Source organism: Argiope bruennichi, chromosome 11 (assembly GCF_947563725.1).
Source record: "Argiope bruennichi chromosome 11, qqArgBrue1.1, whole genome shotgun sequence".
NCBI lineage: Eukaryota > Metazoa > Arthropoda > Arachnida > Araneae > Araneidae > Argiope > Argiope bruennichi.
Window position 1 is genome coordinate 93285819 of NC_079161.1, and position 19855 is coordinate 93305673.

Genomic DNA, 19855 nt, shown 5'->3' on the forward strand with positions numbered 1-19855 from the left:
ATTTCTATAAACATACTCAAAAAATACTTTTATTATTTCTCAATCAGAATAAAATCAATTATTAACATACATTTTAAGATAATTTATTCATATTATACAGGAATTCATTTTATATAATGAGTTGTTAAATTTGTATGAGCAGAAAAGGATTCCATCAGATTTTCTGGTGTGTTCAGAATCTGCATTTTGTTCAGTTCTGTGTCAGATTCACCCTTTAAGATTTCATGAATGCATGATGAATCTGAGCTGTCGTCATTCTGTCTCTAAGTAGGAAAACTTGTGAGAAACCCTCTTGTAAAAAATGAGATATATAGTTTTTTCGATTTTTATTGTTCTAATCTTCTTCTGCTGGCTCCCCCATGAAGGTTACGAAGTAACAAGAATTAACTTTTATAAATTCCTAGAATTTCTAAACAAAAGAGAAAGGATGAGTCAAAAGACCCAGTGCGTTTGATGATGGGTTAAGAACATATAAAATATGTTCAGATCTCTTAAGCCATCAAAAATGAATATATATATATGAAAAATATTTAAAAAAGTTTTATACACACACTCTTGAATAAAATATAATATATTGACTTAAATCTGAAACTATTAAATTATTGAAATAAATTTGTTAACACATATAAAATAATTCAAAAGTCTTGGTAATTAAGTAAGTACCTATAATAATGGGCACAATTATTTCATGCTCACCATTAAATATTTTCCAATAAAATTTACAATTAATTACATATAATAGTATATCTAGCACCGTAGGAAATTTAAAATGCACTTATAAAATATATAACTAAGAAGTTACACGAAAACTTAAGGATGAATTAAACTTAACACATTACCATGACATATAAAATTATACTTCATTATAACTTAGTAAAAATTATTTTTTACTTATAAAAAAGTGTACAATACTTCCAGGAACATTTTGAAATGTTATAAATTCCCCCTCCTTACTTTTAACAATGTGAAAGTGTTGATGATTGAGTTAAAATAAGTTTATACTCAAAAGAAATGAAGCATAGAAGTTTTTTTTGTGTGTGTGTTTGTCACTGAAGTTCTGAGATATGTAAGCTGAAACGTCTTTCGTAACGAACACTTGTTGTTACTATTACCATATGTGTCAGTAGAGCTGCTTTATATAATTTAAAGAAGTAAATTTCAGAATTTGTATGTGTAGTAAAAATATCTGATTGCTATTTGTTATCATATCTATACCAACTTCAATCATAGTATAGTATTTTTGTTGTTTATAATTTCCATGATAGGTCCTTTTATTTTTAAAGAAAATCATTTTTGGTTTTCGCCTTTCAAAAGCATAAGTAGAAATTCCAAGAGATCAATTTTTCAGAATGGTTTTGATCTTTTCGGATTAAAAAAGATTTCAAAGAATCAAAGTATGGTTATCTTTCTGGCTTATTTACTTCTAGTTTGGCACCACGGTTTTTTCCTATCTTCTATTGATGCGCTGAATAAGAAAAACTGGGAAATTTAGTTTCATTTTGAGTATTTTCTATTCATTATTTTGCCTTGAGGTGTACATCTATTTATATCAATTATAAAAATATTTACTAATATTCATGATTCAATTTTTAGGAACATAGTTTCGGATAATATATTTTATTTTCCAGCTATTTAAAAATCGAATCTTTTTTTTAAACATATTTGATGCTCATACTGAAAAATATTTTTTATTTATACAATCTCCAGTTATCTTGTTATTTCTTTTCACATAAATCTGAAAGAATTAAAATATCTACTCTTTGCTTTTCATGCAAAAAAGGAATTTATTTAATATGAGTTTTGTTATAATTTTATTCTGTTTAACATATAAAATAACCATAAGCTAATAACCTTAAGTTACTTATAATCCCTTATTTCCAATCAGGGAAGCCTGTTGCCAAAAGCTTTGAAGCTTCTCTCATTTTGTTAAACCTGTGTTAATTTTAAAAATCTTGAAAATAAGGGCTTATCATGATAATTAACAGTATTCAAAATAAAAATTCAATAAAATAGAAATAAAAACTTTTTAAATACAACGAAATGAAATAATTTTTTCTTTTAAATGCAAAAAAATGATTCTTTTATTTTGTGCACCATGGCAACAGCGCCTAGGGGTCTTGCCCTGCTTTGCTCATCCTAATTACACTATTGCTTTCCTTCACTAAAAACACATGCCAGTTATCTCAGCTAATGACCTGACTGAAAAAGAGCCATATCTGCAACAATCGGGGAGAATTAATTGCTATTCATATTTAAAAACATAAATCGAAAAGCTTATTTTAAATGAACGGCAATGATGCAAGGACGGCTCATATAAAGATTTAAGTCAGAAGATGTTTTCTCCGAGTTAGTTTAACCTATCAATACATAACAAATACTTTTTTTTTTTTTTTTTTTTTTTTTGTATCTGGGTAAAGTCCCTCCCTCCAGATTTCATTTTGCAATAAATCTGTCAGTGACCTGGGGGACGCCGCAACGTCACTTTTGAATGTACATGTACTAGTTCTCATTATCTCATTTGTCCTGAAGTTTCGATTATTCTTTAGTGTTCTCGGGAACAAGGTTTTAAGAGAATGATGATGAACACTTGTGATAAAATTATAAAATTTGCGATATTTTTGTGATGAATTTCAGAAAAAAATGAGGTTATAGGTCTGTGCTCTAAATTGCTTAAAGTGTTATTTTGTCTAATGTTGATAGTTCTAGTATATTTTTTTTTTATCAGCTCTGTGTTTTCATTTTCTATTTTAGTTAAATGGTTGTGCTTTAAATACTAATGAGTTGTTATTTCTGTACAGTGTATTATATCATCCATTGAGCATGGCGATTTTATTTTTAATTTACAAGTATTTTCTGCTTTTTAAAAAAATGTAAGTTTTAATTTATATCTCTTGACTCAAACATAGGCTTGTTTATAAAATAGTTAATTATTTTATTTTAATAAAACGAATTATAACGTATACCCTTAATTTCCGGCCGTGTGTGTTGTATAAAATACTTCCCGTCATTTGCAGAGCCAATGCTTTTTGCCTATAATGTTGAGATTTAATTTAATTACAATTAAGCGAGTTTCTTTGAATAGATCTTTAGTATGGGCTACATTTCACTAATAATATAATATGTTGACTTTAAATTCACATTGTAATTGAAACTATATTAACTAAGATAAAAAAAAGCGGAAGTGTTTTCCCAAAAAATTTCTCGCATATTTCGTAATAAAATTTTCGGGCCGATGAACGCTTTACATGGCATGAGCGTACAATAGTTACAAAACATTAGCTTTTGGCTTGCATTTAGCAATTTTATTGAATCTCACGTGCCATTTTCGGCGATTTATCTCTGGCATGCGATTAAAAGTATAGAGAAATCAGATTTATGCTTTAGACGCAAATTTCCGCAATCGATTTAAATGAAAATTTAACACAAAACTGTACTTTTATACAAAAATTCCATATCGAATTTGATATATTTAAGCCATTGTGACTTTGAGCTATCGTGTTTACATGTTTCTAAAAGTACAGATCAACAAACAGGCAAGCCGTTGTTCAAGTTGGCACAAACTTTGTTAAGTGTCTAAATTGTAGATGTTAAATCTGTGTACCTTATCTTATCCATATAGTATCTTATCCATATTATTATTTATCATATTAACGTATATTCGAAATGCTGGACAGACGCACTTCCTCGGAACAGATTTTACTCTAAATTTGGTATAAAGACCGCATACCAAATTCCATTCTTCTAGCTAAAAGCGTTTTTGACATCTTTGTGAAAGACATACTGTCCCTGAGTTCCAAAAACGTGTTTTTCGAACTCAGGAAATCGTAAAACGTGGAGATTCGAAAAAATTAAAAAAAAAAATTGAAACTTTAAAAATTAATATCGTTCACTTAAATTTGGAATACCGACGTTCAAATTCCTCTCTAAAAGCCAATAAATGAATAACAAATATAAAATATAATTAGTTAAGTTGAGATTTAAGTTAAATAATCTTGTTACATAAAATCCGAACTGCCTTTCGTTCTTAGGACCTAATGAAACGTTATATCTAATGTTGCCAATTGGCAATGCAATTAAAAATGTGCCTACATCAAATATTTTATAGTGAAATGATCAAAAACCGGGTTACATATAATTTGAATTATTTTAGCTTTCAAATAAGCATTTCTGATTCATCTTTGAAGAATAAAATATTTATTTGTGCACAAATAAAAAGACATGTTGACAAAGGTGAGAAACATCTAGTTATTTTCCCCCTTCCAGTACTCGATGTGTATATTGTAAATTCATTTAATATTATTTTCATTTATTGGCAACAACGGGATGAGAGCTGCAATTTCATCTTAGTAGTATTTCATGAGTCAAAATTATGTACGTGACGCGAGATTTTGACGAATCTCCACGTTTTAGACCTCCCTGATTCGAAAAAATGCATTTTTGGAAAAAAGCCGCGTGTTTTTCTGTGACAAAGATATCTCAAAACGATAGACGGTTCAAACTTGGTATGCGGTCATTTCACCAAATTTGCAGATTTCTATAAAATTTTGAGTAACATCCATTCAGAGGAAGATCGTCTGCCCGGCTGTTGGAATATAAGTTAACACGATTGCTACCAATCGAAGAGAGTTAGATAAAATTCGATCCTCAGAGTTAACGATTACAGAGTAGACACCTATAAAATTCTGAGTGAAATCCAATTCGATCCTCAGAGTTAACGATTACAGAGTAGACACCTATAAAATTCTGAGTGAAATCCAACTAGGAATTGACCGTGTTTCGATACTTCTAGAAACATGTAAACACGATTATTGAAAAACGCTATGACTTAAATGTATCAATTTTGGTCCTGGATTTTGTAACTTCAAATGCAGTTTTGTGTCAAATTTTGATTTTAATCTGTTGAGAAAAACGTGTCTATAACACAAATGCAGTTTTGGGGAATCATGAACTGCATGCCAGGACTTTACCGTTAAATTTCTCGCCAAGGATGGAACAAAAGAAAATCAAAATGCTAAAATCACGTCAAAAATTAATATTTCGCAGTTATTGTACAATGCTATGTAAGGCGTTCTCAGAGATAATACCTTTATGAGAGAGTGTGCGACAAAGTTTTGGTGACACCACTTCTCCTTGATTTTTATATTTTCTTTCTCAATAATCTTGTTTGTTCTTTTTTTACAGGTACCAAGCATTATTGAAGACAAATGCAGGCGATGAACTTAAAAAAAATGTCTCTCAATATCAACATGTGCTATTATATAGACTACATTCGAGAAAAAGACTCCTACTTTTGAAAGATCTAAAAACGACTCTTTTATCTTTCAATCAGTTTTTTAACGGCATTTAGAGGTTCACTTACGATTTAGTCCGTAGATAGTCTTAGTGGGAACGAACAACTTTGAAGTGTCAGTGTTTAAAAAAGCGCCAATATTTCGATTGCCGGCTATGTCAAATCCAATTGATAGCCAACTCAAAAATCTTTACAGACTATCCCTCGAAGACATTTCTCTAAGAAAAGTGGCTGTCCTTTTGGTTAGTGACCCTGTCAAGTATATGTCTTCCACTACTGTGGTTTATAGAGATGGCGAGGAAAGGTTAAAATTAAAACATGAACTGTTCAAAAGCATTGTAGCCGAACTCTGTTTAGCAGAATCGATGAGGGAGCCGTTAGTTAATCTACTGAATCCTATTTTTATGGAAACATATAAATGGCTGAAGTACCACGGGGAATTTTTAAAATCGGAGCATTCAAGTTTTGACTGTCGAGAATATCTAAAACACTTGCAATGGACTCATATAGGTACTGTAAATTATCGGAAAACAGCTGAGGCAATGATCCGCGATGAAAAGTTGGACATCGATCGGCGATTTAAATTAGCTTGTCTGTATTGCCTTGATGAAGATATTCAAAACCTTTGGCAGAAATTGTCCCCGCTGAGTAAAAAGCGTTTTTATAACAAAGGGCGATATCCTAGATGTTATCTAACGGAAGAAATCATTATTTTTTGGACTTGCATCCTAAAAGGACGAGTAGATAAGTTAGAAAACCTTCTTGCGCGACGGGTAGGAAACTACTCTTCTATTTATCAACAGGCTTTTGAATATTTTGCAAATAGCGGTTATGAAACAGCAACTCGATATTTCTTTGAAAAGTTAACTTGCGAGGAAAAAGATGCATCATTGGTGAGAACGGCCAAATCTGTAGCAGGATGCGTGAATCCCAGCTTTCAACCATTCAATGACGTTTTCTGTTATTTGTTGTCAGAGATGAATACGGAACAGTTTCAGAACGTTCTCGAAAATTCATCCTATGCGATCCTTAGAAGCTTTCTGGATTGGCCACGGCTAGATGCTTTTTCCGAAGTTTCGCAGCTTGCATTGCCCTACTTTGGTGAAGACGATTATGACCAGCTGCATTTTTTTCTGTCCCAAAAATTTAAATACGTATATAATTCTGCAAAACTTTTTCGGAATCTTTTTCTCATCACTCCTAAAGTTTTCAGACATTCCACATATTATTTAGATGATTTTTTTGAACGTAAAGATACTGAAATGATCAAATTTATGTTTAGAAATATGGACCCTGAGGAAACATTGGAACTTGTGTTGAGTGGTGAAGCACTGCACAATTGTTACGAACAAATGAGAAAAGGCAAGTTGGATTTTGTGGAATTTTTTATTCGCGAATCCAGACTGTCCAAAGAAGACAGAGAGAGATTTTTGGTAGCATTAAATTTTTATGCTCCATCACTTTTTGAGCTGGACGTTGGTGCACATTTCACTAAGCTGGTGATCGATATTCCTTAACGGTACTTCTAAGTATACGGTCTCGATAACTGTACTTCTAACCGTGACTTCTCAATTTGCAGTAAAGTAAATTAGATGAATCCAATGGATTTTCAAGCAAGTAAGCAACCAGATGAAGAACTAATAGAAGGAAGGCCAGCCAAGAACAATAAAAACATTTAGGAAACATATGATAATAACTGGCAAGGAATTTTATGTTATGTTCTTACCACAAATTATCAAGATTTCGAATCAGAAAACATAAACATTCCAATTTCCGATTGAGAAACCGCTTGTTTATTAATTTTCTTTGTAAAGTATGTTTGTACATTGTAACTGTATGTTTGTTGTATGATATCGCAAAAAAAAAAAAAAAAAAAAAAAAAACCTGCACAGTGTTATAAAAATGCTTCGTGATAGTTTGCTCTTTTGGGAACTTTTTTTTTTCTTTCAAGATTGTGAATTCTAAAATGGCAATTGTTAAAAAAAATCTAACGTTAAAAAAAGAAAAGAATTGTATCATTAAAAAATTGTTTTGCACCACAAATTATCTAGATTGATGGAATTAATTGACTTACAATTTTCATTTAACAAATCAGCAAAATTACGGCATAAAAATTTTTAGCAATTATTTTTAATTTATTTTTTTAAAGAAATATTAGGATGATTTTAAATTGCAACAACTCAAAATATTCCTGGTCATTTTTCAAAAGTGTTTTAAAAATTAACACAAATATATGAGCTTTAAATTCGATTCAGCAATTGGTAAAAAAAAAATGTTAATTCTATAAAAAAAAAAAAAAAAAAATGGAAAATTTTAATTTTTTTATGTCATATTTTTTAAAGTACACATTTTTTTTAAAATTTGCTGAATCAGAATTAATGTAAAATGTTTAAAAAAAGATATGTTCCGAATTTCATCACTTAATCTTTAACGGTTCTTGACTTACAACAATCTGATTACAAGAAATCTTGAAAAAATGCATTATGGGGGAAAATGCGTTTTAACTTTGAACACCTTTCCGCAGGTTATTTGAAGCTAGCATTTGAAAAATAGGCATCATTTTGGTGACATCATCTCGAAGAGGAGTTTTAATGACTCTCTTATGAGTGGTGGGTTTTTGTTGTAGCTCCAGGGCTCAATTACAGAAGCTCCCAGATTGAGGCCCAGCATGGCATATATGTTTTGTTTTAGAGTCTGTGGAGCTCCAGTGTTGCAGAATCGCATAAATATCCGTCTTCGTAATTTTGACATTGTCTGTGTTTCTAACTACAGAATTGCAATAATATCTGGTAATTTTAGTATGGCTGCATCACTCAGGCGCCTGTGCTTCTTAGCTCCGTCCCTTTTCTTTTCATGGTCTACTAGTATATGGAGAACGTGTCAACAATTTCAGAGTCTTAGGTTTTGAAAAAAAACCACCAAATATAATTTTGTCTCTAACATAGAAACATGATTCAAACATCATTTTGAGCAGAAAGAAACGGATTATTTTTAATAAGAAAAAATGAATAAAACTTGAAGATTTTTGAGTCCGGGCGCCTTTAATTTTATGAAATGTGCATGAATTATATATATATATATTACTGTTGATTGGTTCTTTGCTGTGTGGTAGCACAAAACAGAAAGAAACAGTGGAATTTTAATGCTGATTTGTGATACTTTGTTCTTTGAAAGATAATTTTTAAAATCCTTTCCATGAACAAATTAAAATTTTATTATTAAAATACTTAAGTTTTATTATAGAATGTAATTTGAATTTGTCCCATTAAAGAGAGTTTTGTTGAAAAGTTTATTTGTTGTTTGCAAAGTCGATATGTATTCAAAAACAATGAAATGATTTCATAAAATTTGTTTCTGCATGTTTGATATTTGATGTATTTTAGTGTGTTAAAGTATACAAATCTTGTAAATTTTTACTTAATCGTATACATAGTATAAAGTACAGTAGTCGTAAAAAAATTTGAGCTGGAGACTAATGAATCTCCTCATTTTTAGAGCTCCTTGACTTCAGAAAACACATTTTTGGGTAATGTCTGTTCATCTGTGACAAAGATAACTCAAAAACGATTTAAGCGATACGGTGGAAGTTCGGTACACGGTCTTTCTACTAAATTTACTGATGTCTATCAAATTTTGAATAAAATATAACCAGAGGAAGTCCGGATGTTCGAATAGAAGTTAATAAGATAACTACAGAGCGAAAAACGCTAGACAGATAAGACGGTACACAGATTTAACATCTATACTGAAGACACGTATCAATTTTTGAGCCAAATCCAACCAATGGTTGATTGTCTGTCGGTCTGTATTGTCAGCAACATGTAAATGCGATAGTTCAAAAACGTAGTATCTTAAATGCATGAAATTTGGCATGTAATTTTGTGTTAAATTTTTGTTTGAATTGATTTAGAAAATGTGTCTAAAGTATAAATTCGTTTTTCTGATACTATTAACGGCATGCCAGGGATGAATCGCGAATTAATTCGCCAAGGATAACACGCCAGATTCAGTAAAAATGCTAAATTTACGCCGAAATATATTTCCTAACAATTATACGCCAATGGCATACAGGCGTTTTCTGGGATGACAAATTTATTAGAGTGTATGCGAGAACGTTTCGGTGGTGGTGGTGGTGGTAGCGGCTCCCGCTAATTTTAAAAAGAGATAAAACCTGAAACCTGAGAGAGATTTTTTTCCAATAATCTTTATATATATATATATATATATATATATATATATATATTAGAAATGTAATACTCTGTCTAGAAAGCAACTGAGTTAATTCCCTTTGGTGTCGAAACAGGTCCACTTCATTTTTGAACCTTTTTAGTTTACACGATCTCGAATTTTTTTAGCTGATTCTTTGGGACTCGCAGTTTATCTCATTACGTCTTTCACTGACACAAATTTTAAAACAGCTTTTCAAATGTGTTTTTAATTTTTAATATAATTTAACTATCTTTATTCCACAGGAAATATTGATTGTGATTTGTTTTATTTGAATCTCATTTGCATCTTCTAGATATTTTTGAGTCTCTTTATTTAAACATCAGATTATAATAAATATGAAAGCCATAATATTTTAATAGTCTTACAGAGGTTCTGTTTTCTGTGAAGAATTTACTTGATAAATGCAAATCGCATCCCTCCCCTCCAAAAAAATCATTATTGTCCGTGTTCATAGTCTTATATTGTTTGTTTCAGTATCCTGAGACGACCACCTTTCGACTATTCTATCTCATTAAGGGATAAGACGCTAAATGATGAGCTCATTTCCGGTATTCTTCGCCAATGTTTGATCTTGATTTTCGCTTTTACTTTTTTGTTCAATCCCCACACACACACACATGTATGCGAATATCTGGCCGTTTCTGACTGTATTATTTTATTTTAATTGAATCCGCGTGTAATCCGAGTTTATCTTATTGTTAAATGTAAACAATGCTTTTTTTCATTTTCCCCTCTCACCCGTATTTTGGCAAATTAAACCCATCCTGACGCATGCGCAAAAGCGCGGAGGATTTAGAATCCATTGTTAAACAATAATATCGCTTTTTTATTCCTCATTAGCAGCTTTTGACTACCAGCTAGTTCGCAATGACGGCACGTTACGAAAATATTATCTATTAATTCTCTTTCAGTGTACATATTGCCATTCAACGGGGAGGGCAGAAAATATTTTTAAGAAATCAAGAAATTCGGGTCAATCTGAAATTTTAATCGAGAGCAAAAATAAGCTTAATGGGGTCAATTCACGGTCACGTACCAAACAAACCGTTCTGCGCATGTCGGGATGTCTGCCGATAACGTTGATAAACCGTTGTTTAATAAATGTATTAAAAACTAGCCGATCAATTATTAAAAACTTCTGCTTTTTTTTAAAGATATTATTTTGAATTATTTTCTCCAAATTTTCGTAGTTATACAATTTTATTTCTTATATTAAAATTTTAATTAGTATTTTCAATGGAATTATTGTTTTTGCATAATTAATTAACGTCGTTTTTTAATTCGTTTGCTGCTGCTTTATTCTTTCCTTTCCCATATCCTCCCCCCTTTTTTTATTCAAAGGATACATTTTGACAAATGACTATGGCAGTGCTTTTGAAAAATTACATATTATTTAAATATTATTGAATGTTGAATCTTATAAATATAGTTCTTTTTAAAAATAAATTATTACTCTTAGATAAGTTAATATTTTAAAGCTTATTAATGAAATTATTACATTTTTTTTTCTTATGTAATGATTTTTATTAATATTGAGACTTTGATGTTTTCATTTGCTCAGAGGAAAGAGCATGAAATTCAAATTAGAATATATTGAATAAATTATGTTTACAATTTCAAATTATGAAATATAAACGGTATAGATTCTTTTTTCTAAATCTATGCAACTTATGAATCAGTTATTTCATTTTAATTTGTAGAGATCATTAAAGGAAAACAAACAAAATTACAGTTTCATATTTTTTATTTACACATTACAAAATATATATATAAAATATATATGATAATTATTTGAAAAAATGTGATCAAATAGATGTTTTAATGTACTCACTAATTCAAAAAACTATTTATCAACATTTATTTTTCTAGACAGAAAAAATATAAACACAGTATGACAAGAATGTCAATGTTAATGATGAAATCAATTTTATTCAACAGAAACATTCTAAATCCTAAACAACAGTTGTTTTTTTTTAACACGAATAAAAACATTATGTTGAACAATATACTTTTAAAGCAGAACATTTATGAAATTTTTTTTTAATGTTAAAGTTACATTGATAAAAATTACATGGAATGAATATCATAAAATAAAACATACAATACAGTAAATTTAAAAAAACAAGAATAAGGTCATGATATATATATATATATAGAACCTAAATAGGATATAAAGATGGGTTAGAAGAAACACTTCTATGCTTTTATAGAATTTTATAATTCAAAATTGATATATTAAAAAAATAGAGAGAAAAAAAGTGAAACATGCATGTAGCAATGAAGTTGGGAATAAAAATTATATAATAAATGCTGATATGGAAATTGATTTTCAGTGAAAAGACTTGTATTTATTAAAACAGAAATCACTGAGGTGCACAATAGTATAACATGATATTATGATAACAGTCAATTTCAGTTTAAATATAATAAACTATTGACATTTCATTTTTAACAATAGAAAAGTTGTTTGATATAAATTCACTTTGAATCCATCACAAATCTGCAAATGTAATTAGAAAACTAGTAATAATGCTTTCTGGAGCCATCCATTTTGCTCTTTTGTTATTAGACATGATTACCCAGCAATAACTGAATAACATGAATTACTAAAAGATAAAGAAAACTTTAAGGTTCATAATAAAAAAGTAAAACCTCAAAATGCATTTTATTATAATGCCAAAAACTAAAAATCAAATGCAAAAATTATTTGACGTTAATTAATGGTTTTTATACTTAACTAATTTATATACTTAATTAAATGGCATGTGTTTTCAAAACTTAAATATATATATATTTCTTATATATAGCATTCAATTTATCGAATTAAGAGCACGTTTAATAAAATACATCATATATATATATTATAACAGTCAATAAGAAAATTCCTATTTTCAGTAGTTGGTAAAGATTTCACTTATTAAATTAATCTTTAAGAAATTTATTCACTTCCACCTAAGTTTAGCATTATAGCAGTTGTTATTTTTGCAGCAGGAGTTTGTTTACTTTCATTAATTAAATTTAGATAAGATTATTTTAGAAAATGCAATGTAATATTCATGTTAACATTTTAAAACCTTATAAGCATATTCAAAATTATCAGAAATTTCATCAAATGTGAATAAAGTGAATTAGAAATGCTGTCACGATTTTGTTTGATTGTTTTTGTTGGCAAATCGCTTACCAAATTCTCTTTTTCGAAGAATTTTTCTAAAAAATTACTGAAACATTTGCGATTACTGGAATTCCATTTACGATTTAATAAATGAACACACACTGAAGGAATTCTTCAAAATGATCGCAGCATATCACCGACTTCGGAGGCTTGAAAAAATCTATACCAAAAGTACCAACCCTAGGCAGGATTGTTGAAAGGAAAATAAGAAAACATTTTATCATGACAGTCACTCTTGTGTTTCGCATTAAAGCATCCATCAGCACACCAGTATTTCCTCTTTTAACACATAATAAGAAAAAAGAAAATGACTCAAAAATTATAACTTCAAATGTAAACAAAAAAATCCGCTTCATACTCGGCGGAGAACGTTAATGGCAGACTAATCGACGAAAGCGGTGCGGATGAAACTTAAATGCCATGCGCGGATAGCTCATGACATATGACTTTTACGTCACATAAATTGACCCCATTGTCGCCAAATGGATAATCTCCAAGAGTGAACTATCGAAATTGGTGCTCGTTTTCTTCCGAAACAATTACCTAATAAGATAGTCTTTGTATTATCTTAAGACTCAAAAAATCATCTATATAATTATGTCAATTTGATTTCCTTATGATTCCTTCCTTAGTTTTAATAGTATTTTTTAATTCAATTTCATACAATGCTTCTAAAATTCATCTGTCAAAAGTGTCCACTTATTAACTCGATAGTAAGATTTTCAATTTTGCTTTTATTTCTGAATATGTACAATTTTTAATTTGCAGGAAACTGATTCAATTGAATTGAAGTTTTTCAGTCGCATCAAATAACTAGGTGAATTTTTCAAAAATATAAGCATGAATTCTGTGTGAATCGTTTAACAGCCTAAAAAGACAATAATCTAAGCGAACAAGCTGGTCGTCAAAAGCGGCTAATATTGTCGAAGTTCATTTGTGAAATATCATTACAACAATTCACTAAATAAATAACTCTGAACGTGAGAGCGCATCTGTATGAGCGAGATTCGCTCCTGGGCAATATTTAATTCAAACATTGTTGGGCAAACGCCCAGCGTTGTAATCTTGGAGATTGTGGAGCATTTTTCGTTAAGATAAGTTAGGTCAGGTTATGATCAGTGTAAAATACTGTTTCAATTCCAAAACCCCATTCTTTAATATATACATATATATATAATGATGATATTTTAAACTCTTAATTTAATTCAAATTAATTTCCAAAAATTTATCTTATTTTAGCCCACAGTAAAATATTCCCTTATTTCCTGATCTAATTCCACTTTCGGTTTAATTAGTTCCTTTGTAAAAAATAATGCGCCATCAGTACTACGTATCAAATGTAAGTGATACTTCCGTTGCCCTTGTCAAAGGTCAACACATATATTCCATCGGTACGTGGCCGGAAATCCTATGTTATATAAGACTAGTGATCATTTGTTTCGGCCCTGTTTGAACTTTTCTTTACTTCTGCTTTTGTGCTGCGCTGCGCCTTCTTGTAAATAATCATGCCTGTCTCATGGAGAGAATAAAACGAAATTAAAAATACAACATATTTTCTATGTCTTCAAACCTGCCTTCTGCTGCAAACAAAATAATGTTACATATATGTATATATCTTTGATATGACAACACTTATTTATGTAATAACGTTTGACATTACCGTGTGTTGTTTGCGATTGGATGATAATATTGCATTCTAAATGATTAAAACCTAGTTATGGTTTTTATAATGTTAATCTTCTATTACAACTGGCATAACATAGGATAACATTTTTATAAGCGTTTTGATAGAGACTTGAAGCCACTTCTATTTGTGGAGCACCTTTGTCTTGGTCTACCCCAATATGACCCGAAAGGTGTAACACCTTGAAGGTTTCCGGGCAGCATATTGCCATTCCCTGCTCTTAATTAATGTACGGAAGAAAATCGGACAATATTATTGGTTCGCTTCTCCAGTGACGTAACGGTTGCTCTCGCTTAGATTTTCCGCACAACTTGGATTTGATGATCTTGTATCTATATTGTATAAACTGAATGAATTCCACTTAATCCTTTGCAATATAATGTTCAATAACTTAGTTACGCATACAGTGCTGTTTGCTATCTATATTTTGCATAATTTTCCATTTGATAATACTATTCTGTTACTTTGATAAGAAAGCATTTTGCTGTGTCTCAATTTGACAAAATGCAATATTTATATAAATGAAAGTCGTGTCTATGTATTTGTGTCTCACTTCTTCTAAATGTCTTGGCTGATTTTAGACAATCTTCGCATACTAATTCCTTATTGCAAGGGGAAAAAATGCTGTTAATTTTTCAAAATACAAATATTACTTTATTAATTAATATTTAACTGAAAATTAGTCATCTTACCAGAAGTAACTTCGGTGACGATTATCTTAAAAGAAATATTTTGATATGTTAAAATTCAGAATTTTAAATTTTCAATAATATTAAATTCATTTCCGTGCAATTTTTTCTTCAATTGTAAATTTTGTGGAAATTTAACGCAGACGATTTTAAAATGCGTAAGTGTAAGACACATGACCTACTCTGCTACTATTTTTTTTAATTTTCTATTTATTATCTTTTGGAATTTTATTATTGAATTAAAGTAGTTAATATAATAATGTCTAAAAAGCTTAAAGAAAGGATAAAAATGTTATAATCTTCGTCTTCCAGCAACCCTAACTGACCAAGAGCAGTCAGTCGTGTGGTACGAAGTAATAAAATGATTGTATGTATTTTAATTTTTTTCAAAATTAGATGTTACATTTAAAATATGCATAAATGTATATTAATTCCTTGCAGCGGCGGGTTTTCAGCTGATAATTTATACGTCTAATTCAAAAAAAAAAAAAAAAAAAAAAAAAAAAATTAAAAAATGAATTCTTCGTATCGTAGTAAATTGCTTATAATCTTTCCATTGGGATAAATAACATATTTACCTTGCTTGCTTCTGTGTTGAGATTTGTGGTGTCACTTTGTTCAGGATTAGTTCCCCTTCCTAACCCCAGATGGCAGCGCAGTAAAGGTTTTCTTGAAAGTTATACAGAAAAGATTTCTTGCTCTACTTGGCAGCTAGAAAAGGATACTGTTACAAAATTTTCCTTGTGGTTGTATTGGAGGCAATCCAATTAGCAGGATCTTACAAAAATAAAGCTCTTTATTTTCACGAAGTTTAACAGGAAAACTCTGAAGAAGCACAAAGCAACAGAAATATCACTATGAACAAATATCGCCAATCAATCGGAATAGCACAGCACATTTAATCACTAGCTCTGCAGTTTGCTTTCTGTCTAATACTCCCATTCCTCCTTGGTCATGAGTGCATGCTCCACAGGAAGTGATGTCACTTCAGGAGATGATGCAATCTTGGGAAATTTTCAGAACTTTCTCCAAGCTTCAACGAAAAACTGGTCTCGGTTGATATAATGTTCAGACTAGGCCTGTTATAATGGGATATAATATTGATATAATGTTCTGGATTCTTCTAGAAAATTCCTTTCGGCGCCAAGATTGCCAACTTTTGTCACCAATGTCGCCAAATTTCTCGCCAAGACTGGCATGTCAGGGATACATTTTACCACTTTGTAATACTGCTCCCTCCTTCAAAGACTCCACAACCGGGGCAGTCTCATTACATAGAACTATGATCAGTGGCCTGGTACGGAGCCAGCCGATTAATGTGGATGACTTTTGGCTTGGTATTCGACGACCTCCGTACCCTGTAAACGACATTGTTTAATCTCATGACAATAGTATAAGGTTCTTCCCAGTTCTGTTGTAACTTCGGACTCGGACCTCTCCGCCGCTTTGGATTATATATCCAGACTAGATTACCCTCCTTAAATTGGTGGTTGGTCGCTCTGGAGTCGTGACGAGTTTTCATTCGTTTGCTGGCCAGTTTAATTCACTCTCTGGCAAAAGCATGTATGCTTTCCAAACGCGCTTCTAAATTTTTCATGCACTCATTCGGCGAGGAAGGAGTTTCACTCGATCGTCCAAAGAGAATATCATAGGGCAATCACAGCGTTCGACCAAAAAGCATTTCTATTGGGATCAGTCTGGTCGCCTCATGTTCTGCGCTCCTGTAGGCCAAGAGAAAGAGTGGCAGATGTACATCCCAATCAGTCTGATTTTTCGAAACAAATAGAGACAGATTATTAAAAATTGTTCGATTATACCTTTCGACCAATCCATCGGACTTGGAATGCAACCCTTTCGTTCGAGTCTTCTTAATCCCCAAAAGTTTACAAAGTTCAGTAAATAGTGAAACAGGGTACAGCAATTGAAAGAGAAAGGTTTTCTCCATGTGTCGGATTTCAAAAATTCAGAATTATATCTGTGAGGAAGAAAGGAAAACTATCTTCCTAAAAAGATTGACAGATGCATATCAAGCTTTGCTGTTTTTTATTTGCTTGAACAAACAAGCAAAAAATAGTAAAAAGGAGAAGAATCAAGTCTACAGGTAACAAAATAACACTTGCTGAAAATTCAAAGATCATTTGCAGAATACTTCATTGAGAAATTTGCACAAGGTGGAGGAAAACATGTCCTCGGCTCATACTTATAGATTGGTTTCTGTATATCCCAACTTAGTATTGCATCTTTGCATTACGCGAAACTACTTACAAATAAGCAGTACTACTTTGAAGTGGCCCTGACCAATTTAAGAAGATCTATTTTACTGAACTGCTACAGTACTATGGAACGAGAATTGTCCAAATCCATTCATAAACAAATACTTAGGTTTGTAAAGTAATAATTACGTTACAATAAAAATATTTCAAGATATTTTTCACTTCTAAATTTCAAATAAATGTCATTTTTTATAACGAGTAAACAAAAGTTATAAATACTATGGGCTCCGATTTCTGGAATCAAGGATAACCACACACACACACACGCTCGCGCACACACACACTCACACAAAACTGTTGTTTGCCTGCAATTTTGTAATAATTCTGTAGTTAATACTTCTTTTTTATGGGTATAAAAACTTCAGCAATATGCAGAATATAAAGTTGATGATAATGATGAATTATTTTTATATAGGATTTCTATTTTCATAAAAATACTTGATAAAAAGATAAGTTAAAAAATGCAATACTGTTTCCTCTAATTTTTTCGTTCTTCTTACAGTACTTTATACGTATAATAATTTTTTAAAAACTTTTTATATCGCAATTTGAATTGAAAAGGAAAAGAAAATATTGATTTTTATCAAAAAGTAGATTATATAGAAATTGGACGCAGTGAGTCAGTCATACGAAAAAAAATTATTCAATACATATTAAGAAATTGTATCGGATTGGTATGAGCGAGGATAGAACCTGGAAACTTGTGGTTCGCAGCCCAGTACCATGACCACAATACAAAAGAAATTGCCCGTGTAGCGTAGCTGTTAACGGGCTTATAAACTTTCACTACAAAATAAACCGCTAACTGACCCCTACTACATATTTAAAATATATTATAAATCATTGATATGATTAAAAATTATTATATAAATAATTATTAATATAGAATAATTTATTTTTATCAAATATATTTTCAATTATGTAAGTAATTAATTTACTAATTGTTTGGAATCCGAGAGCAAAAAATTAAGATCTATTCTCTAAGGCGGATGCACAAGAACCGCTTCATACCTAACAGATTCGCACAAAAGAAATGACTGGAACTGTCTCTGAGTTTGTTTTTGTTAACTAGTTGTCTGCCATTTACAGAATCGGAGGTATCCCCAGTATTGAAAATATTTTGAGATCATACATTTTTTTAACGCTGTTTACTGGTTTAATAAATTCTTTTTGTGGATTTCTTATATATTGATGTATTTTCATGCAAAATTTGTTATTAGCATTGTTGTTAAACAATTAGGATTAATTTTGTATCCGTTTCCCCAATTTTTCTATAACTGTTTGATTTTAAAAATGACAAATTGGCAGTGTGTGAAACATTTAAAATATTTTAATAATTGGAAAAAGCAAAAGTTTTAATTGACTTCCACACTTTCAACAAAACGGGTTATTACTAACAGTGGAAGAGCCAAATGTAGTACCAAAACGCGCCAACCGATGAGTGAGCTTCTTACTTTCAAGAAGAAAATAAGTATTTGTTTATGCTGTTGAGAGAAAATATACGAAAAAAAAGTGTCATTTTCGCCAACGAAATTATCGCTAATCCTTCACTGTTATTTAATAAGTACGAGGATGGTTTCTGAATATTTTTTATTAAAATGAAAAATTTTAAACAAGCTTGTAACAAATTTAAGTTTATACTTCAAAAGTTAAAATTGAATTAAACGTAGTTAAAAGTTTTTAAAAATAATATAATTAAAATTTTGCCAGAATTATTGATTTGTGAATTTATAGCCAAATAACAAAAGGACCAATCACATCAATCTGCAATGAATTTAAATATGTGGGAAAGAAAATCCCTTGAATGATTTTCTAATATTTAAATGATACAGTATTTTAATTTGATTATATTTGAATACAGTGCCCTTGTGAATTAAATGAAAGAAAGTAAATTGAAGTGCTCACTGTCATTTGTTTACTTGATAATCCAGTATTGGGAATGGCAAATACTGGCTTAGTTAACTAAAACATAACCTTTTATCTAGCTTTGTTTCAGTATTTTTCTTTAACTTTTTGAAAAATAAGGGAAAAAATGATGTATATGGTTCTAGGTAAAAATACAGTACATTAAATTTTGATTTTCAAAAATGCATACTGATGATTTTTCAGCATTTTCCGATTAATAACAATTTGCATTTTTTTTTCTCAGGATTAAAAAAAGAGGTTATCCAAATAGCTTATTTGAATAATTGCTCATATAGGTATCGATTTACTTACAGTGAGTTAAAAATATTTTGTAACAAAAAAAAGAAAGAAACTTAATTTTTATTTGTTTTTGAGCATTCATTTCAATTTTCTTCTAACATTATTAATTAAGTTGAACTATTTCATCATTTATTTTTATTTCGTGGGCTAGTTTTCTATAAAATTCTAAAGCTTAACTGGATTTTTAAAAAAAATCTCACTTCAAATAGAAGATGGTGAAAGAAGATCACTTCAAATAGAAGTGGTACATGAACTAAGAGAAATATATGACTTACTAGAAAACAATAATTACTGTTTTTAGCAACTATTCAG

At 30.4% G+C, this 19855-nt stretch overlaps 2 protein-coding genes across 5 annotated transcripts in view; both read left to right on the plus strand.

The window, feature by feature from the left end:
• LOC129956883 (uncharacterized) overlaps window positions 1-7446 on the plus strand; it is a 49884-nt gene extending 42438 nt beyond the window's left edge. For both annotated transcript variants that reach the window (XM_056068895.1, XM_056068892.1), the window contains exon 3: window positions 5182-7446. In XM_056068895.1, the coding sequence (XP_055924870.1) occupies window positions 5446-6807 (1362 nt within the window). In that variant the 5' untranslated portion in view covers window positions 5182-5445 and the 3' untranslated portion in view covers window positions 6808-7446. The remainder of the gene's footprint in view (window positions 1-5181) is intronic.
• LOC129956878 (uncharacterized) overlaps window positions 1-19855 on the plus strand; it is a 50681-nt gene that overhangs the window by 7689 nt on the left and 23137 nt on the right. Inside the window, exon 1 of one of the 3 annotated variants that reach the window (XM_056068856.1) lies at window positions 18319-18435. The exons of 1 other annotated variant lie outside the window; for it this stretch is intronic. The gene's annotated coding sequence lies outside the window, so the exon portion shown is untranslated. Of the gene's footprint in view, window positions 1-18318; window positions 18436-18625; window positions 18903-19855 lie in introns of those variants that run through there. One more of the 3 variants, XM_056068859.1, reaches the window with a different exon arrangement.